At 36.7% G+C, this 21,757-nt stretch overlaps 3 protein-coding genes and 1 pseudogene across 7 annotated transcripts; 1 reads left to right on the top strand and 3 right to left on the bottom strand.

Annotated features, from left to right (window-relative positions):
- Positions 1-796: 796 nt before the first annotated feature.
- Positions 797-1,472, top strand: LOC121764607 (protein RESPONSE TO LOW SULFUR 3-like). Its single transcript, XM_042160618.1, has one exon. It carries the CDS (start codon positions 989-991, stop codon positions 1,298-1,300), a length of 312 nt encoding a protein of 103 aa, XP_042016552.1. The 5' UTR covers positions 797-988; the 3' UTR covers positions 1,301-1,472.
- An 894-nt stretch (positions 1,473-2,366) lies between these two features.
- Positions 2,367-6,830, bottom strand: LOC121764081 (annotated as a pseudogene).
- A 3,509-nt stretch (positions 6,831-10,339) lies between these two features.
- LOC121765638 (F-box protein At5g07610-like) lies at positions 10,340-12,578 on the bottom strand. 3 transcript variants are annotated; one of them, XM_042161840.1, is made up of 2 exons: positions 12,446-12,578; positions 10,340-11,625 (listed from the first exon to the last, which is right to left on the bottom strand). In XM_042161840.1, exon 2 carries the CDS (start codon positions 11,592-11,594, stop codon positions 10,485-10,487), a length of 1,110 nt encoding a protein of 369 aa, XP_042017774.1. In that variant the 5' UTR covers positions 11,595-11,625; positions 12,446-12,578; the 3' UTR covers positions 10,340-10,484. The 3 variants fall into 3 exon arrangements, with proteins under 3 accessions (XP_042017774.1, XP_042017772.1, XP_042017773.1); XM_042161838.1 differs by having other exon boundaries at positions 12,450-12,572; XM_042161839.1 differs by having other exon boundaries at positions 12,009-12,534.
- A 3,160-nt stretch (positions 12,579-15,738) lies between these two features.
- On the bottom strand, positions 15,739-20,861 carry LOC121765827 (transcription factor TGA2.2-like). Of its 3 annotated transcripts, none has more exons than XM_042162080.1 (9): positions 20,580-20,861; positions 19,797-19,915; positions 19,525-19,584; positions 19,386-19,445; positions 17,652-17,729; positions 17,511-17,562; positions 16,873-17,144; positions 16,260-16,505; positions 15,739-16,158 (listed from the first exon to the last, which is right to left on the bottom strand). In XM_042162080.1, exons 2-9 carry the CDS (start codon positions 19,854-19,856, stop codon positions 16,012-16,014), a joined length of 975 nt encoding a protein of 324 aa, XP_042018014.1. In that variant the 5' UTR covers positions 19,857-19,915; positions 20,580-20,861; the 3' UTR covers positions 15,739-16,011. The 3 variants fall into 3 exon arrangements, with proteins under 3 accessions (XP_042018014.1, XP_042018012.1, XP_042018013.1); XM_042162078.1 differs by having other exon boundaries at positions 19,797-19,973; XM_042162079.1 differs by having other exon boundaries at positions 19,797-19,978.
- Between the last annotated feature and the right edge of the window lie 896 nt (positions 20,862-21,757).

Here is a 21,757-nt window from a genome sequence, read left to right on the forward strand (position 1 = left end):
GGAAAGAGAGATGAAAGCTCGAGAGCTAAACAGAAAGAGACGAGTCTTTGCTAAGTATTTCATTAATCTCAAAAGCTGTCAATTAAGTATATTCAATAGAAATCTGTATAGACCACATGCGATTTGACTCTGTTAATATGATCATGAAATAAACCAAAAAAATTGAGATGGCGCTTATAAATAAGTTTGTTGCATGTGATTTTAAATATTGATGTGTTATGGTTCAGATATCAAATTTTGGAAAATCAAATTTAATTTTTTTACCTATGTTTGAGTGATACATTTCCAGAATTGAACATAGATTTTGATTTTTGAGTGTTCCCATGCTTCAAAAATTTAGATAAATGACAAGAGAGTACTCGCGAATGACAAGAGAAAGAGAGATGAAGCTCGAGAGCTAGGTAGAAAGAGACGAATATTTGCTAAGTTCATCATTAATCTCAAAAAGTGCTGATTAAGTATATTCAATAGAATTCTCTACAGACCATATACAATTCAACTATCTAAAATGAACAAGAAAAAGCCGAAAAATAGCGATACGAAAATTATAATTACATCCGATGCTTATATTATTAATGAAGTTGCAAATATAAACCTAGACAAGGAAATAAGATATAATCCGAATGTAATGTAATCAACCAAATCCTCATCCTCTGTCATGCCATTTTGTAACTCATCATGACATGGCATCTTCATTAATAACATTAAGCTAGAGGTTATAAATACACGAGTTAATATGGAGTATATTAATTCTGTATTTCACAACCAATAAAACATATAGGGGGCCGTCTTGTAAATAGACCAACCTCGTGGGATCACAAACTAAACACGTCACAAGAAGTTAGAACCTTACAATTCAATGAGTAGATACATTGAACCTAGACACCTCAATTTCATGCCTATAAAAACAACATGCACTTGCCATTTATTTTTCATCGACTCATAACACAAACTCACACATCTTTATAATTTGAACACTCTTTGATAAATGGCGCCAAGCATTGCCATTCCCGCCGCCGCGCAGCAAACGAAAGGCGAGGCAGCACTGAGGCGGAGGAACGAGGAGCTGGAGAGGGAGCTGAGGGAGAGCCTCGAGAGAGAGGAGAGAACGAGGGCGGAGTTGACACGAACAATGGAGCGCCTGATGGTGACGGAGGAGGCCGAGGAGCGCCTCTGCTCGCAGCTTGGCGAGCTCGAGGCCGAGGCCGTGGGCCAGGCCCGGGAATACAGGGCCCGGATTATGGAGTTGATGGACCAGCTTGCGGGAATGCCTCAACAAGCAAACCTCATTTCTCAATGACATTTATTTTTCTTTTCTTCAATTTTACGATTCTCAATTCTCTTTTTGAGTAAGCAACATTTATTTAACTATTCTTCAATTTTCAATTTGTTATAGTAATGATGAATCTTAGCAATCTAGATTATAGAATAAATAATTCTTCAAATATTAGTAATTAAATTTTAATCTAAAATGTTTTAAATAGTATAGCTCGATGAACTTTGAAAATAGATACTTCTACTATTAGATGTTTATCAGAGTTTTTATTGGGACGAGTTTATCGAAACAATATGTTAGTTTTGACTTTTTACCGACTATTTTTCAATTTTCAACATTTAAAGTCTGATTTCGAAATTCAAACCAACAACTAATACCACGAAAGGGAAAGGACACAAACTCTATATATCGTATGAACTCTAAATTATAATCTTGATCGTTAAAAAATATTATCATATGACAAAATAATAGCAACAGAAAATGTCAACATGACATTGTATTCACATTTTCTGTTACTATTATTTTGTTGTTTGACATTTTCTGTTACTATTATTTTGTCATATGTTGACATTTTCTAACGGTCCAGATCATAGTTTGGAGTTTGCATTAGATAACATCCCTACCACGAAAATAGTTTAGATGTATACAACTAATGTCACCATCAAAATACAGTAGTAATATTTTACTAAGCCGTTCAGCAATTATTCAGTTTGCTCAAAGAGTTCTATCATAAATATTTTTAAAATAAACAAAATAAATCAAGATTTTCAATTTAAAGAAAATTTGATCATAGGTTGCTCAATTTCTAAGCCTCGAAAATGAGATCTTGGGAATTGATACACGCTTTTTTCGTCCTTCAATGTTTCACCAAGTTTTTTGTCGAACAAAACGGGAAATTACACACAAAAAAATAATTAGGCCAATACAAATTTGGTGTAGTAAAGATTGAGGTTCATAACAAGACTTTAATCTTTACATAATTTTCATTCGAGTATAGCTTTTCCAATCTCGAGCTTGGTATATTTGGTATAGAACAGCTACGAGGCTCAATCATAAGTGTGGTGGTGAAAAAAATTAAAAGAGAGGTAGCTTTCAATCAACAACACTTGCTTGAATATAACGAAGGGCATAACTGAGGAAAATCACATTTATCGAATTAAGATCCCAAATAAAAAAAAATCTAATACAACATTCTACAACAAAATTCTCGCCAACTCTCTGTCTCTTAGAAAAGATACTAATCTCTCCCTAGCAACACAATCATATCTTAGCAAGTAGTGTGTGTCGTTGCAGTAGCCCTTCAACGATGCCCCTTTCGCCTGTTTATGAACTCGGGTTCCCTGCTGACACAAGATACAATCACAACTTCGAAATTTCACAAAATCAGCAAAGTAGCCTTGCATTTACGTCTCTATGTGCTCCAGAATGAGCAATCTTGTCCCAGGAGGTATTTTCACATCTCTGAGAGCACTGAAATTTTACAAAGGAGAAAAGGCCTTGGTGTTTAGCAAATACTCCGACTTCATATTTCTAGCCCATTCTGGTAAATTTTTAAGAATTTTTACCTGTCAGTTATCAGTGGCAGTGTGGTATCCGTTAACAGTCCTCTATTAAAATTCTTCTCGTAGGTCTGCAGGCCAAGATTGTTCAGCATCGATCTTGTTTTCTCATAATTCAGATCTCAGCTGGTGGTTGTGAAAACTTCTGACCCAACTGTTCAAACAATGAAAAAGGGTCTCAGGGTAACAACACCTGAATTCCTAACGCCAAAATATCCAATTTATTTTCATCTATTAGAGGAATCGAATTCCAAGCAGCATCATACTGTAGTATACCCTACTCCGAATTCTAGTATAGTAGAAATAACAGGTGTACAAGGACAAGTTCCAAGGAGTCTGAGTAAAATCACCTGGAAATTTCCACCTTGAACAAGTGCAAAGAAAAGACCGGAAGTAAGAGCATTTGCTGCTGGATTCGGGCCACCCATACCACTTACTTACGAAAACAAGGCCCCGGAACCAAAAGCTGCAGCCATACTACAGTGACCAATACCAGAGAATTAGCATTTACAATAGAAGAGAACAAGACAAACATTAGGGTTCGAAAAAGGAGAAAGGAAAATATATGAAAAACAAAACAAGCCTATATCCCTGACAATTAACAAATGCATCTGGCTAGAGAACTAAGTGAATGACTGAGACCTTCAGCTTCATAATAATATCAAGTCTTTAACGTTTTAGGTTCAATAATCTACCTTATCCCAGTTCTCATAATTAAGATAACAATATGAAATTGTTGAGTCATCTATAGGTAATACTTAAGAGTATATCCCCAAAAGACAGTTATACAAGTTGCACAGAAGTAAAAGATCACTCAGGCATCAAATGGATTTTAAATTCATCAATGTAGCACACAATATCATAAAGCAGATTAAGAGTCTGTAAACATTCTTCTCCTTTATGAATTATGATGAAATTGAATATAATTAGTCAAGAAAGATAAATGTGAAGGAAAAATTAGGAATGTGCAGCACCACTCTTTTGGATAAAGAGTTCAACTTTAATTTGAATAGCCATCTATACAGATGTCAATGGGCACTTTCTAGTTCAACAAACATTTTAAAATTGTTGATCAGCCTGGTGAAAAACAGAGCTTCAAATTCATGCAGCAATGATTGAAAACCAACTTTATATTGTTCATATTTCCTAATTGCAGCTCACCCTGAAAATGGAGATACAAAACTGGCAAGGTTCCAGCAACCCATACATGGTTTGAACATCATCCTTGCCTCTCAATCTTTTCATAACACAAGAAATACCAGCATTTGCACCTGTCATGACAGCAAAGTTCCGAGCTTGTACAAATGGACCTCCAGCAAGAGCCTGAACACCAAAAAATGAGGTATAAACATGACCATTTCACACAGTACGAGTCCAGTTACGAAAGCTTTCTAAAGCATAATAGGCGTCAAATTTTAATCGCAATCGTATACGAGTTTAGCTGATCATAATCAGCAAACAACTCAACCCAAACATGCCTACATCAGAGCAACCCCCATCATCACCCCCGTCTCCAATATCACATCATGCCAAACAATCGATATATCCTAATGCAATAAAACAATACCAAAACCACCAATATAGCTGCAAAATAATGAGGAAATGCAATACTTTCACAAACTCACAATAACAGAATCTCCTAGCTCACTGAAAATAGACTATCTAACAAAAACCATCAAACAAGCCTATCAATAAACAACAAACACTCCAATATTTATTTAATTTTATCCCCAAAAAAAGGAAAAAAGGTATACCTGCGCCTGTTTGAGCGACGCCATAGCATCGGGATTAAGGCTAGCAGCGTTCCCATAAAGGCGCCAATAGCGGCGCCTTGGGCGGCGCTGGTGACGGTGACGATGTGATACGATTATTATTATTATTTAGTTAGTTAGTTAATTATGAATTTGAATATCTTTTCCATATATTTTGTCTTGCTCATTAAGTTAGTATCCACTATTATAAATAGTGGATATTGTTATTCATATTATTCATTCAAGAAATATCAAATTATCTTATTTTCCTTTTATCGTATTTTCCTATTTTTATCGTCTTCTTTATTTTCTCGCAACCCAAGTTTGGAGCTGATCCCGGGGAATGTCCGAGACGTCCACTTTTATCCCTCCGTCGTCGACCTCTCGCCGTCGTCGGAATCTTGTTAAGGGAGTGCACCCTTAACAATTGGTGCTTTCATTTCGTGCTCATCCTCCACAATCGACGCATCTTGACGAAGGAGATCTCCACGACGGAAGTCACCATTTTCACTCTCCATCTATGTATCCAACGAGGACCTTTGGACAACCGCGATATACAACAGCCGGGTACCCGTAAAACCCATGGCAGCCTGTATATCAATCCACAAGTCCGTTTCCCTTGTCCAATGAGCAGTCGCTGTTAGATCATCAATCATCCGATTGGCGATGCCACCTACAGCCGCTACCATACCAGCCGAACGGGCACCAACAGCGTCACCCCTACCACGCCCGACAGCCCACTAGCTGGGACCCACCATGGATGCGCCAGACCGCCACATATCAACAACCGCTATCCTATGAGCCAGATATGTACTCGCCACCACTGCCCGGACGCCGTCCTACTTGCTGGGACCCACCTGCCTACTGGGAGACACCGGGACAACGCCCCTTTCATGAGGTCTTGGCATACGACCAGCCGCTCCCCCCAACCATAACTCAGGATGGAATCAGCCCGCGCCGCAACCACCTTGTTCAGCCACCACAACGCCAAACCCGATTGAAGCGATGCTTGAACAATTATTGGAGGCGTGCAAAAGGATGGAGTCTCGCTTTGATGAAATCGACCGCCGCATCGACAACGATGCAATTTATGACAGTTTGGAATCCATGAATGAGTTCATTCCTAATGAAGTTGTTGTCAATTGTCCTCTGAATTTCAATATGGTGATGATTGAGGACAATAAAGCCAATGATGGTGGTGATCAACCCATGGATTCTGGTGATCATCCAATGAAATATGGAGGAGACGATCCTCAAGTACCAGTAGAGGAGAAAAGGTCTGATGCATTTCTTCATGTTGATATTATTGTGAAACCTATCTATACAATGCTTGAGGTCATGGAAAGGGTAGATGAAGACTCTCTTGTGGTGCATGCGAATGGTTCTCATTTGGGGACCAGGTGGCTTTCTATGGAGCCAAATGAAGAATATTATTGGACTAAGCAGTCTGGTATATTTAATCCAGGAGGAAATATCGCCCAAAGTTCTGATCATGATTGGAAGAAGTCTGAATCATTTATTGGAACAAAAATAATAATTCAGATACGTTGTCACGCGATAGTCGATTATTGGTGTACAAAACAACGATTTTATGTTTTTGATACAGGAGGAGATAACTCAAAGCTTCTGTTATCATTGACTCTCTTGATTGCTTCGCGGATCCCACCTTGAGGACAAGGTGGCTTTCAACCGTGGGGGAGTTGATACGATTATTATTATTATTTAGTTAGTTAATTATGAATTTATATATCTTTTTCATATCTTTTGTCTTGCTCGTTAAGTTAGTATCTACTATTATAAATAGTGGACATTGTTATTCATATTATTCATTCAAGAAATATCAAATTATTTTATTTTCCTTTTATCGTATTTTCCTATTTTTATCGTCTTCTTTATTTTCTCGCAACCCTAGTTTGGAGCTGATCTCGGGGATAGCCCGAGACGTCCACTTTTATCCCTCTGTCGTCGACCTCTCGTCGTCGTCGGAATCTTGTTAAGGGAGTGCACCCGGGCTCAACCGGGAAAGATTGCTTCGCCAGCCACCCTTTGAACTTCAATTCCACCTCCTTCGGCTTGGCCTGCGCCAAAGCCACCGGATTTTGCTGAGAATTTCCAATCAACCCGCCGGCCTTCGTTGGGACTTCCACCGCCATGAATCCTTGCAAGCTTTCAACCGCTATTCGATGCTTTCCCCCTCCAATCAAGGGTGAATTTGAGAGAGGATTTAGGTGTGTAGTGAGATTTTTGGGGAGAGATTGCAGTTTTGTGAAGGTTTTAGAAAGAGAGCTCTATGAATAGAATAAGAGTCTACAGTAATTTATTCGTATTTTCATTTTGACCCCTAAAACTGAAGTATTCAAAATACATGAATTTTTATTTAAGTTTTTTTTAAAAGAATGTGTGCATTAACTACTCCGTTAATCTTCAGTCAAAGAAAACTAAATCGGGAACAATGCAATACTCGAAAATATGATATAACTCGAATTCATAAATATCATATTTCATACCCCTATGAAATTACTACTAATGAGAAGGAATATGTCCATTATTTACTACTAATGAGAAGGAATATGTCCATTATTTTTTTCTTGAAACTGTACATAATTAATTGATTATATCAGATATTGTTGATTAGCATAACCATAAGTCGATAACGGCATAATCGTTCTACTTTGGATCACTAAAAAAAATAGGCCCGTCCAATTTGTGGGCTCAACCTAATACAAATCTGAACTATGCAATGTATTTTAATACAGTATATCTTACAAAAGTTAATACTACTAATATAGTGTTGGAAAATCATATTTAATAAGTCATTATAGAGCGGCTTAATTATTTATCTTATTAGCCATTATTTAACTTGAGGAATTAATGCGGTACTGTTAATCTATGTTTAAAGTGAGTGTGGATTATTTATTTGCTTCAATCCAATTTGTTGGTGAGTAGTAGTACTATTATACTATAATTGTTCAAAGTTGGTCACATTATGAATCGATGGTTCGCCCAAGTCTAATTGGGTATGGATGGTCTTCCACGTTGGGATCACTCAGCATGTGAAGAGACTGTTGGTTTCCACAATGGTTCATGTCCCTTAGCCTCGGGAGTTGTAGCCATACTCGGGCACAAGGACCATGATGCTCGTGCTTCGTCAAGAGCTAAGAGCATCCTCATCCATGCTCTTGCAAAAGAGCATGGACCTGGGCCAGTACCCACATTTATTAATTTTTTACTATCTACTCTTCTCCAAAAGCACAACACTCATATCTATATTCTTTTACAAGGACATGCTCAAGGTTCCCACTATTCTATTATCCAATTTAAATAAGAACATTTCCACAATATTAAAATGCATTCAAAATATCCAAAATACTATTACTAATTACTAAAAAATTAAAAATTACATAATTAAAAGCCTAAAAATTAAAATTTTCATAATAAAAGTCTAAAAATAAAAATTACATAATTTAAATCTTAAAAATTACATAATTAAATTCATAAAATTAAAAAAAAAACACTACTCGTTGCCGAATTTCGCGCAAAAGTGTTTGATTAGGTCTTCTTGTAGCTCAATGTGAGTTTTGGTATTGCGCATTGTGCGTCTTATTTCAATTCTCTCGCGCACCGTCGTAGATGAGTTGTATGAAAAAATATGAATGAGAGATAATTTGATGTGAAAAATAGATGAAGAATGTGTGTATTAATAGATGATTTTGGGATTAAAAAATTTTAAAAAAATTCAAAAAACGGTAATAAAATGGCTATATTTTTGGGAATCTGATTTTTTTTTAATTTTTGATAATATTTTTGATTTTTTTTAAAAAAATAGAAAATGCCAACGGCTAAGCCGTTGGCGAATAGAAACGCGTCACGCCGCCTTGCACAGCGCCATGGACGTGCTCGATACATCGAGCAGCGCCGTGTCGTCGGCAAGAGCACAGCGGCGGAGAAGGGGTGTCGTGTCGTCCTTCCCCACAAGCACCGATGGGGATGCTATAATGGTGTGAATCAAAGTAGAATAATTTTTCCTATTTTGATGCACTTTATAAGGCCATCCACAATAAGAATAGCCCAGCAATAGCCCAGCCATAGGCTAGCCACTGCCACATCATCAGCACTAAAAATCCTCCTGCCACATCATCAAAACAAGCAAATAGCCCAGCCATAGCCCAGCCACATAATATCCACATCACTATTAATTTAAAAAATGAAATGAAATAATTAACAATCACACAATATACGAAATTTAATTTACGAGACATATACGGGAAAAGCTTAATAATAATATTAAAATTTAAAAAAGTACAATATTTTAAAAAAATACATTAATTTAAAAAAAATACAATAATAAAAAGTGGGTCCCCCGGCGTCCCCTGTGTCGCGGGCGTCCCCTGCGTCGCCGGTACCCCCCCGGGCATCATCTGCATCCCGGGTGCCCACCCCGGCATCTGGACACTGGGTGCCCACCCCGACATCGCCGGAAACGCCCCCGACGGACTCCCCCCCGCTGGTATCCCGGGCATCATCTGCTGCCACGGGTACATGTTGTAGTATGGGTGCATCTGACTCGGGTGCATCTGACTCCATCCACCTCCCACGGGGATCGGGGGAGTTTGAGATCCGCTACTCCCTGAAGTAGGCTCGTTGTTGAGATCCATTTACCGTTATTGATCTTGTACAGAAATTTAGATAGAGAGTACTCGTTAATACAAGTGGTGCGAATGAAAATGACGGGCAAGTCGCGTATATATAGTGTTTCGGGAAAAAAAAATTAAAAATTCGCGCTAGGCGGTGCGCTAGGCGATCCGGACGCTGCAATAGCGCCTAGCGGATCGCCTAGCGCACTGCCTAGCGCCGCGGAACCGCCGAGCACTAGGCGGTTTTTTTTTCGCGAAATCCGCTAGGCGGCTGCAATAGATCGCCTAGTGCACCGCCTAGCGCCGGCGCTCGGCTAGGCGGTGCGCTAGGCGCTATTGTGGATGCTATAAGTAATATTCATTTTGAGTGTTAGTTTACTCTCGTGTGTCAAGACTCAAGAAAAATGGCGACAGCACAAATTTTGAGCAAGAAAAATTAAAACAACTAGTGCGGGTCAAATAACCAAACGACTTGTGGATAATTAAAATTGTACAACAAAATATATCCCGCGGGTGGTCGCATTGTGCATAACGCAAACCTTAGAGATGTCCCGCGGAATGTGGCAGTTTCGGAGTCGGAAAACGGAAGGGGCGAAAATAACCACTAGAGATGTCCATCGGGTCAACTCGATCGGATTGTCGGGTTGTCGAGCTATTCGATTACATATCATTTGGATTATAAGTTTTCAAGTTATAAATTGTCAACTATAACCCTAAAATTTCAGAGTTTTGGGATTATCCGTTGGACCAATTGGCCTTGAAACTTTTTATAATTTTTTTAACCTAATAGTAGGTTAGTTTAATATGGTTAGTTTAATGTAGAACAGAAATCTTATCAGATTGGGGATACATATTGAATGGGCATGGTTTTGTAGTCTTCATTGATGATTGGAACAGGATTAAATATTGTTTTGAATGAGAAAGATGTGTTTTTGTAGCATGATTATTCAATCTTGAATTAATGATTACCGTAACAAGAAGGTTGTATATCAATAAAACTTCATATATCTCTTATTGTGGCCTCCTAAATTAGTTATCAATGAGGAATGATATGAAGCATCATTTCATTTACATTGTCGTAATGAAATGACTAGAAATGAGAGTCATGAACAACACAAGTTTTGTGTAAGATTCATGTGTTGTGCCCAAGACATGAATCACAAACTTTGGGAGGTAAAAGAATTCCCAATACATAAATAAACAAAGAAAACCATATGTAGTGAGATCAAGAAACATGAAAAACATAACTTTGAAACCTACCGAATCAAACAGAAGCTAGAGTCTCAATGACTTGAAAACTACGGTTCACAGTGGATTGAGCCTGTCCCACTTGGTAAAACTCCTTCCCTTCGAAATCTACGAGCCCCTTCACGCAATTCTCTTGCAGCGCGTAAAACTTAATCTTGCCCGGTTCATGAAGCACCAACTTGCTATCTTCTTCCTTTTCGCTTTCCCCCCTGATGTAACTCAGCACGGACAGTGGCCCCGAAGCTCCATCGAGATTAATGTGATACTTCAACGACCACTCAGAGTAGTCGCGTTGCAGTTCAAAGACCATTACAGATTTCTTTGTGGGGAAGTGAGCAACATTATGCAAAAAGCCGTTGGACTCTACGTGCTTCTGGAGGAAACCCCCCGTTTCAGCATCCCCGGGAACCACAATTTCTGGATGCTGTCCAATACTACACTCTTGAAGATCAAAGAAGACCCCACACCAGTGGATGCAATCTTTCCACTCTATCCCGTGATCAAACACCAGTTCTCGTGGAGCCAGAAAAGGTTCACCACAAACCTTCCAGGTGCTCGTTTCAGACTCGTACACCTCAATCTGGCAGCGCCTCCACCAGCTCCGGCAGAGGCTGAATGATCTCCTCGGAGTAGACTTGATGCAGATAATCTTGTAATGAGGCGATTTCAGGGGATCGAATACCAAGTTGAGCCCCAAAACACTTCTATACATGCGATCCACGTTGAGCAAGATCTTTTTGGACTGCTTTGTGGCTGGATTGTAGACGTGACAAACCTCAAAAGGGCTCTCGACATTGCGGCACTGGAGCAGAAAGAGGCCGTTGGAGAAGCTCCGTATAGTTGGAGAAGCTAGAGCCGAGGAGAAAGCATATGGCACCAACTTTTCACCATTGGGACTGCTGTGAAGATACAAGTAGCTTGATGCCTCTGCGAGATGGAGGAGGAGGGAAGGCCTCAACTTTGAATCACGGCGTCTGTGGCGCTGCTGCAGAGTATGCTGTTCGGAGAAATGATGGCTCGAGATCAAGTCGGACCATTTCTTGCTCACCAATTTGAATCTGATGAGGGATTTAGCAGGCAGCCAGAGGAGGATCTCGATCAACAGATCGTCGTTGTCGGTGATCATATTATCAGAGTGCAGGATCGATCTTGCAAACCTGTTCTAAGCATATCAAACTGAGATCAATGTCACAAAACAAAGAATAAATATGTATATGCAGACATAAGTAAAACACTAAAAACTAGCCTATGGATTCACAAATTCACTGAAGTTATTGTAGTTTGTGCATATAATTTAAAACAAATTGTGGTTTACAGCCAGCAAATCGAGGCAAATAAGTCACATGGATTTGCGGTTTTCTTAATCAAATCCATAGCAAAACAAAAAACGTGGAAGATCTGAAGTAGTAATAATTAATAACTCAAACAAAACTCAGGAAATAGTGAACGTCAAATTTCATGAATTCGTCACTGTCGGTGATTATCATTTACTTGAGGATATCAGAATTCATCATCATAAAACAAGGATGAATATATTTACTCGATTTGAGTATATGATTCTCAATAAATTCCAGCTCAAAATCAGCAAACCGAGGCCCAGCCACATCTGATTCGGATCTAATTTCTTAATTGAGCTGGATAAATCACAACAAAACGTGGAAATAAAGTATGAATAAATTATTGTTTATCCAAAGAAAGCTTCAATTGATCTATAATTGAAACTAAAAGCAAGATAAAAAAAATTGTGAACTAAAATGCAGAACGCAATTGGTCGGTCGGTGAGAGAGAATTTTTTTCTTTTCATGAAAATGATTTTAATTGAAAATCAGAAAGATCTGAAAAAAATCCTCAACAACGAATTTCCCAATAGCCGAATGCTGAAACACACATCTACTCGAATGGAATATCTGAAACACAGGCACGAATCATAACAAAATGGAGATGCGAATACAGATAAATGAAGAGAGGGAAAAATACTCGCCGAAGAGAATCTCGGCGGCGGAGTGGAGTAGCTCCGGCGTAGCCAATTTTTTGCAACTGGAGGAGAGTTTGCTGATTGAATATCAGCTTTAGTTTTTTCCCAAATAAGTAATGGTTGACTAAAGCTGTGGTGTAGATACACTTACTAAACGTGGAAGTTAGGTGATATCATATTTTAATGTATTATTATAATCAAATCACATGTTTTGTGGCTATGCAGTGGTACGTTTTTTCCTAGCCAAGCCTTCGGGGGAGATTATCAAACACAAATGCATCTAAACATCAATAATTAATTAAAAATACAGAAAATTATTATTAATCAGTTTTAAATCATTTTATAAAATTTGAATTTGACGTCAAGATCATTTTAGTTATCCTTTATTAAAATAACATAAAAATAAACTAGAAGTCAATCAAATGTATAAAATAATAAACAATGCTAAACATAAGTTTAACGAAAGTAATCCTCATAAATGACGCTCATATAAAGTACTATGTAATATATAACATATAGTAAAGTCATTTAATTTTCTGCACTCATTTTGGAAATATAATTATAAATAGTTAAAGTGGAGAAAAAATAAAGTAAGAGAGAGAATATTGTAGATAAGACTCTTCTCAATAATATTCTCTCTTTTACTTTAATCTTTCTCCACTTTAACTATTTATAATTATTTTTTAGTACAGAAAATGAAATAATTATAATGGAACAGATAAAATATATATATAACGTTAGAAACAAGAAACTTTACATGCCATAAATAATTAACAATACAATTTCAGAAATAATAACTAAATTCTAGTAATTAACTCTAGTATTTTCTAAATTAAATTAAACAAAATTAGACAGATCCAACTTGATCTCGATTGATATTCTTGTTTAAACCGTATTGCCAATTTCAGAAATAATAACTAAGTACGTTCATCGTCGTTGACCAAATCTACTATTAATAAATGTACAAAGCGAAATTGAAGATATGGCTGTGTAAGAAAAGTGGATATGTAATAATATTATGCAAATAATCAAAGTCAAGGGTATAACTGAAAGTCAAATGCTAGACTTTAGTGATCACATTCACATACTATTATTAGCTCATTTCACATCCAACGCCATTCTTGACATTTGCTTGTTTTAAAATTATTAATCCAGCAACGTATTATTATATCATTGCACATATAACTTAATAAAAAATTAGTTGAAGAAGTAAATCCCCTAATATGAGAATTCACATATTCACGATCATTTACTATACCTAATATGAGTCTACATATATTTTATTATAATGTCTTTTTATTGTATAAAATATGTATGTGTTGTGTATCCTTGATGTTGGTTGTAGGTATACGTATGCGCTTACGTATTTAGATAATTAATGCAAAGGCGAGAAAAGTAAGCTCAGGAATTTAAATTGCTACACCCACACATAGTTTGTTTGAAAAAATCACCACACGAATTTAGGCATTTTATGCATAAACATAAAGACATAAGAAATTACTAATTGATGAATTAAAATCGCACGCCAATAAAATAATATTACTACCTAGAGAAGTCCAAAATTTGGCTAGTTCTACCTTACACACGATACACATTGTAATAATGGGTCAAATTGTATCTCAAATTATTTCTATTATTAATTATATTCCAAATTTTCAATTTTAACTCCAAAGTCAATTATTTAGTATGCATATGCATACTATCTTTAATAAAATAATATTACTACCGAGAGAAGTCCAAAAGTTTGGCTAGTTCTACCTTGCACGCGTATACACATTGGAATAATGGGTCAAATTGTATCTCAAATTATTTTTATTATTAATTATATTCCAAGTTTTCAATTTTAACTCCAAAGTCAATTATTTAGTATGCATATGCATAGTTGATTTAATTTATGCACAACTCATTGCTTCACTAGTTAATGCAATATCTATAACATAAATAGGAAAGAGTGAAGCGAGAGAAAATTAGATAAAATGAGAGGATCAAATCGAAGGAAGGAAGTACAGGTGGGTCAGTACGGTACATAATATCAAAACTGTCAAACTATATACTATATCGAAAATTTTAAGTAAAATACATATTTTTATTTTACCTTACCTAAATTTTCAGTATACCAACCTATTAGTATGACCAATTTCAATATTATGACCGTACCATTTTGGAATGTCATACGAAATTCGTTATATCAAAATTTTACGACATAATGAATTTCGGTATGGTATGCCCAATACCGCTATTGCCATTATATAGTAGCAATACTTATATAGGTAACTAGCTCGTTCTTTCCTAATTTATTCTCTATATTCCTTAATTCTCTTTACTTGTTTGTTTTTCTATTTTATTCCATTTCTTACTTTATCTACTTTATTACCTACCAACTCAGCACGCCAAACATTCATTTATTAAACTTCATACCAAAAATAAGTGTCTCAACTATGAAGGAACAAATGGAGTATATGTAAATATACTTGGTATTCACGATACATACTATTTTTACGGTATATATTGATGTCATAATATACACGGTATATCATTAATTACAATGTACCATAAATTACGATATATATCGTAGTTTTGGTATGTCCGATATGCCGCAGTATATGAAATTTTATATAGTTAACGTATCAAAATCTTTAGGTATGATATCTTAACGTACCAAAAATCACAGTATACCAAAAATTTAATTTTTTCAGTATGATAAATCTGGTATATATTGATTTTCCTCATTTCCTTGAACAAAAAGAAACATTAATTTTCCTCATTTCCTTACTTTTCCCAACAATTCGGATTTATATCTTTGTCAAAAGTAATTATGATTTTTTCATCCAAAGTACACAATTTCAAACACTATCTTGTATAGTTAAATAAGAATGAAATTATGTATGCGTGTATTGGCTTAGTGACAAAGTAGTTAATATCCAAACCCAAAGTCAAATATCACCATAATATAGTCATTAAAATCTATGTTTATTTGCCAATGAAATAAAATAAAATAAAATAAGAATGAAATTAAGATCTTTTATGGAATGAGATTTGCTATATGAAGAGAAACAACAAAGTTTTAAGTGGAAGAAAACAAAATGTCTCCATTCATTGTTAATTTTATGAGAGAGATTTTTTGTATTTTATTGCTCATAATTTTATTTTCTCTTTATATATATTTTGTTTTGCATGAGACGATGATAAAGGCGTAGAAGAAAGAACAACGAAAACTCAAAGTCGGTAATCGACAAGACCCTTTTTTTTTTTTTAGTTTTTCTAATAATATCCTATATTGATTTCCCAACAAGGCTACAATCAACCAATTCTTGGATTTATATTAAGCTAAATTGTTAAACCAATCACTTACAACTAAAAATGCTACAAATGATACAATGGGAGGAGAAATTATACAATCAGTCACGACATGCACTTCCACTATTAAAATTGCAGGAGAGCTGCTAAATGTTACTCCACATTTTTGAAATAAATCAGCATCAACTCCCACACTGCTGCTGCTTCCAAGTTTTAAACCAACAAACTCAGTCGAATATGTCATCAATAAGGCAATATCCCATCTAAATTACTATTCCCGGGGTCGCGCGAGCCAGAGGGAGCTGAGGGCCCGCAGACGGGAGAAGTAGTCGCTGATAGCTAAGAGAGCACGGGCTGACTGGCGAGTTGTTAATATCCGGTGCATTTGCTGGAGGGTTTGCTGCCGCAAATTATCCGCCTGAAACCAACATTTCTCCTTTCGTCACGCTATATGTAAACTCATCATAGCCAAGAACACGGTATTATTCTGAAAAAAGGCTAAGGCGAGTGGTAGCTAACCTGACGAATGAAGCCCTCGAGAGTTCCCAACTTTCCCATTGCCATCGCCATTTGACCCATGTAATTCGCAACGTTACCAGAAGAGCCTGTTGGACCGAGGGAACCAGCTAACGTCTCGGCCAACGACTGCTGCAAGGCTTCCATTCCTTGAGATAGAGCATCTTCGGCTTGCTGAGACGATTGTTGCAAGTTGTTGATAGCCAATAACTGCTGTTCAGTCAATGGCTCTAACTGATTAATTAGAAGCTGCAACCAAGATTATTGCAAAAAAATAATCAAAAAACTAAATATAATAGCCAGAAATCAAATAAGGGGAATCAAGAAACTGAAATTTAAACTCTAAAGATGAACAATGCTCCGAAGAGGCCTATGGTTGATACCGTCCTGAATTCCTTATTTTCCGAGGAGTCTAGCTATATATAGGACTCCTACGAATTCTAAACTAGGAAAGTAAATCAACTTATGTTAACCAATGAAACAAATTCTCAAACATGTAAAGTAATCATCAAAATCTCCATAACAATGAAAATAATCTCAAGAGATAATGGAGATCTCTAGCTTGATCTCTATCTTTAAACCCTTCAAGGTTGGCCGATATCAGAATGTGACTTACCTTAAGAAGTTCGGACGAGCGGAAGCCACCAAGCCAGAGGAAGCATCTTTCAGCAGGCGTCTTCCACATGCCCGACAAGATGTGGAAGACGTCGGCCTTTGCAGCATCGCCTTTTATCCTAAAGATGTCGTCATGCTGAGACACAACGCCGTCAACGATTATGCGGAGTTCACCATCACCCGCGTGCGAATTGACAGCGCCTCTAAGCTCATTAATCCGTTTGTTGTGCTCCTCCAGCCACCTCGCGTACTCAACATCGAAGGCCAAGGCACCTAGAAGTGAATATTCACGGAGGTCAAAGTAGCAACGGAATTTTTAGTAAAAAGTAGTTTCAAGTTCCGAGCTGGCTATAAAGATTCCTCAATTTTGGGATGCGATGCAACAAATTTTCAAATCTAGAAACTCCAAATGACAAGCAACGGCCCCAAACCAAGACTCACAGACTTGCCTCCTAAATTATCGATTTCTACTCTTCTTTATTTATTAGATCAGACAGAAAGCTCTAGCATGCAAAAGACAGAAGCTTATAACCTTTTTCCTCTTCAAAAAAGAAACAAGACAATAACACATCTATCAATTTGGACGAAAATCTTCTTTTATAAGGAACAGAAATAAACAGTCAAAATAAGTTGTCATACCGTTTCCACCAATTGATTGAGATTGATCTCCTGAACTCGAAATAAATATCCCCTTCAGAAAAAAAAACCTCATTCATTAAATTGAAAAAAAAAGAGACGAAATGGGAATCGCATATTTGTAAGAAGAAAACAGCGAGAAACCTGCTGTCTAGCTCGTTGAAGCTCTTGCTCGAGTTGCGTCAATTTCATTCTGCTGCTTTCTAGCTGTTGAACATAGGCCTATATGACAAATACAAAAGCAAGTTATCAATGAAGTTGGGTAACATCAAAGTAGCGATAAATCATATTGGAAAAACACCTCTGAAGAATCATACAATATTGTGCGGGTGAGTGTCCTCAAACAGTTTCCGAGTAAAGGAAAAAGGAACAAATGATATTATCACTCCAAGACTCCATCTAAAGCACTTTAACTGACAAAGATATGAATATAATATGGTTTTCTATTTCCTTATAGAGTCCGGCAACAAGATGATGAGTAACCTTGCTGAAAGGGAGATAGATTCTTAGTAAGATTACTATTAGCAAGCTTACTAATATTCCAAGATATCACTATTTAATAATAATGATGGATTCCTCTTGATTAACCAAATTCACCAATAAAACTATCCAACTATAATGGGGACACAATTACATAATTTCTGAAGCCCTACAAGCTGAATGCTTAAGAAAGTCACAACTGAATGAAAATTGAAACCACAGTGATATTAAGATGCTTGGAAATGCTAGGCTCATCCAAAATCTATATCACTCAATTGGAAAGAGGATTTTCGTAATCGATGATAACATAGATGCATAAGTTCTGACACAATGCATGAAAAAAACTTTATCTTGTGCAAACTCGGTGTTTTGGCTTTATTTGCTTTAGACATGTTCATCTTCCTTGGATGATGTCTTACTTGTACCAAATCTATGTCTAAGTGTTGTCTTTTTTATACTTCCTCTGTCAAAAAAAATAGACAAAGTTGTAAATGGCACGGGTTTTAATGCGCATTTGGTAAAGTAAGAGAGAGAGGGAAAAGGTGGTGGAAGTAGTGTTAGTGGATTTTGGGGTCCGCATTATAAAATGATGTGTAAGGTTAATATGTTATTTAAACCTTCCATATTTAGAATTGATCTATCTTTGGTGGACGACCCAAAATGGTAAAAGTAGTCTATTTTTTGTGGACGGAGGTAGTACAAAATTACCTTTGCCAAGCACCCACCCAAATTTTAAAAATTAACTTATGTTCACGGAGCATTCCCCTAATCGGAAAAAATAATTATGTTATCTGTTAACAGACAGCACCAGAAACTGGCAATGAGAGATCGGCGGTGGTGGGAACCCGGAGCACAGCTGGATAGGATGTGTGGTAGTTTTGTTGAAAGACAGACAAATTTGACAGTTCTGCGTTCGTAAAAAGACAAAGTTTGTTTGAATGAACACTTGGGGTGACTGGATAACTTAGCCAACTCACATACTGATCCTCTGTATCGGACTAAATTATTTAAACTCCCCAATCAATTACCCCATCTCAGCATCGATCCTTCGACTGCAACTATCCAATACCCAGAACCCGTCTATGCATTATGCTGGGAAAACAAAAAATCTACAACCACATATCACATGAAATAACTGGGTTTCTTAGGATCATATCAAAGACGAATAACCAAGATTTTCTAAACATGGTATTTCACTGGATCTTTTTAATGTTAATTAACTTCAAATTTAGAAAATTGCTAAGAATTGACAATATACAACTATACCAATAAAGCAAAAAACTATCGGAACTACTAGAGTAGTAGAGCCGCAACTTGATACCACTGAAGACCTAAAAGGTGGCATTTTGGTATTGATTGAAAGTAAAAGGGATTTCCTAAAAATACCGACAAACGTACCTTCTTTCTCAAGCGACTTTTCCTTGCAGCTTCCCGGTTTTGAGCAAGCCTACGGAGAGTCTACAGAAGGACGTGGCAATTACACATCTGCATTAAATAAATAAAAACATGTGGGGGAAAAAATTTAGTGTTCAAGAACCTTTTGATCTCTTGACTTATCACTGCCATCGGAAGCACCTATTCCCTGTAATTGATTGCTCTGCACAAGAACAGATCCCATGATCAAATCATCAACTAACTACAATAGCTTTATGTGTTAGAAGAATGTAAACATAAGGCATCAAACATAAATTAAAAGCCGAATCCATGCATCACTTCATATTTCATACTATGTGCTAAAATGTGCACATCATATATACATATATACTTCTGAAAAATGGGGAAAAAAACATCATACTGCATTATAAGTACCATTTTATCTTCCGTATCTGCATCGGTGGACGAATCCGTCCTAGGACTAGCATCTTCCATGTTGGAATCTTGATAATCTCCAAGATAGAAGCTTCAAGCTGAAACGCGTACATGCATCACTGTTGGGAGCGAGTAGATTCAGTACCCAATGTCACTTAAATCCTCTACAAAGCTTCTCTGCACTTATATACGACAACAAGAATTCAAAAGAAAATAAATAATAGACCATCGAGCAACTAAATAAGCAACCTTCATCGACTGTTCAGCATTAAATTAGCAACACCAGTGCACAATTGAATATGCAAAATATCTTCTCCCAACAATTAAACCAAGTAATTAGCACTGTCCTTGAAATATTTTACTACTACTATTTTTTCAATTAAACAGAAATTATTCATCTATGCAGCCAAAACCTAAATTAATCAAGAATCAGGGGAAAAGGCTACTAATATAAGTTAGCATTCGAATCTTAACACTATTCCACATCTGCAGATGAATACTTAATAAAGCTTTTAAAAGAATTAACTGGTATACACATAAATATACAAACAAAAGCAAGCATATATGCACATATCAATATAATCTGAATCTCATTCGCATTAGCAAAATCCCATCACAAAAAAATCTTGTACAAAACACCAATTCCAAGCTCAATCCACAACCACAACTTTTCTGAACTAGCAAATCATTTGCCTCAATCCCACCACCCAGAAGCGCATTAATCGAACCCCAGCATGGAAAATAAAAATAAATTAATAAAAGCGAAAAAGATTGAAACTTTACCTGGCTATCTCATATGGGTCGCAGAAATTGGAAGTCCTGTTACCAAATACAGGTAGAGAGAAAGTAGTGAAAGCAAAGAGAATGAGATCAAAGGGAAATGAAGTGGTGTGGAGGGAGAGAGAAATTACAGCAACCCAGTTTTGACTTTGAGACTCTTTTCCCTTTCTTGATTTATTTCTCTCATTTTGGAGGGTTGGAAGTTTCGATGAGGCTTCTCATTGGTTTTTACATATAAAGGGAGAGAGGGAAAGTAGAAGATACAGTAGAGGGAGAGCCTGGTGTGTGAGCTTCAGAGAGAACATTGAATTCGATTGGGCAAATGTTTATAAATAGGATAAATTGTCGTAAAAGTCACCAACTTTTATCATGGTTTTTTCCACGAACTAAAAAATTAGCGTATAATATCATGAACTTTATCAGGTTGTTGGAATTTTCCATTTGACCTGACCCTAGAGTTTTTCAGTCGAACTCTTGCGCACGTGGCAAGCCTGAAATCTGACGTGGAAAACGCCGGAAATTCATTAGCCCTAAAAGTCACAACCTTTTCCCATTTTCCGGTTTTTCCCATGAACTTTTCCCATTCTCCCGTCGCGATTTCTTCTCACGGGAATTCTGTCGTAATCCAATTTCAATTTTTTCAATTTCAACAATCGATTTTTGGACAATATTGATTGAATGTGTGATTTTTTTATTTGTTCGAAATTAGTCAATTTTCTGGTTTGAATGTATGGTTTCAATCTCAATTTTGTTTTTTTAGAATAATCACTCTAGCTCCCAAATCTCGACCAATTCAACGTATCTTTCAATAAATTAAACGACTCAATTCTAAAAGGCCTTGTAGGAAAATCAAAGGAATAACTTCTCGACACTTCTCTTTGTGGGAAGCCTCTTGACATCGTGTGCCCCAAAACTCTGGCTATTGCCACGAGTGGCGGCGGCGAATGGAAGAAGAAGCTCTCTAGCGGTGCCATTGCGGGAAATGCAATTGGATCTGTTTTAGGGCGGTTTCTCTTGTTACTATTCCCTCCGTCCCAATATAAGCGACTAGTATTCCTTTTTGGAATGTCCCACTATAAGTGAGTCATTTCCCTTTTTAGCAAAAAATTCTCTTTCCTACTTTATTTTCCACCTACTTTATTCTCTCTTCACTCCTCTATTTTTGTCTCTCTCATACTTTA

Source organism: Salvia splendens, chromosome 14 (assembly GCF_004379255.2).
Source record: "Salvia splendens isolate huo1 chromosome 14, SspV2, whole genome shotgun sequence".
In the NCBI taxonomy this organism is placed as follows: Eukaryota; Viridiplantae; Streptophyta; class Magnoliopsida; order Lamiales; family Lamiaceae; genus Salvia; species Salvia splendens.

What these genes read in the sequence shown, in the direction of transcription:
- LOC121765827 (XM_042162080.1), bottom strand. Translation starts at nt 19,856, where the DNA reads ATGGAAGATGCTAGTCCTAGGACGGATTCGTCCACCGATGCAGATACG. An exon ending in TTCAACGAGCTAGACAGCAG is followed by an intron (nt 17,563 to 17,651) that starts GTTTCTCGCTGT and finishes TTTTTTCTGAAG; the next exon opens with GGGATATTTATTTCGAGTTC. An exon ending in GCTCGTCCGAACTTCTTAAG is followed by an intron (nt 16,506 to 16,872) that starts GTAAGTCACATT and finishes TCTTGGTTGCAG; the next exon opens with CTTCTAATTAATCAGTTAGA.
- LOC121764607 (XM_042160618.1), top strand. Translation starts at nt 989, where the DNA reads ATGGCGCCAAGCATTGCCATTCCCGCCGCCGCGCAGCAAACGAAAGGC.
- LOC121765638 (XM_042161840.1), bottom strand. Translation starts at nt 11,594, where the DNA reads ATGATCACCGACAACGACGATCTGTTGATCGAGATCCTCCTCTGGCTG.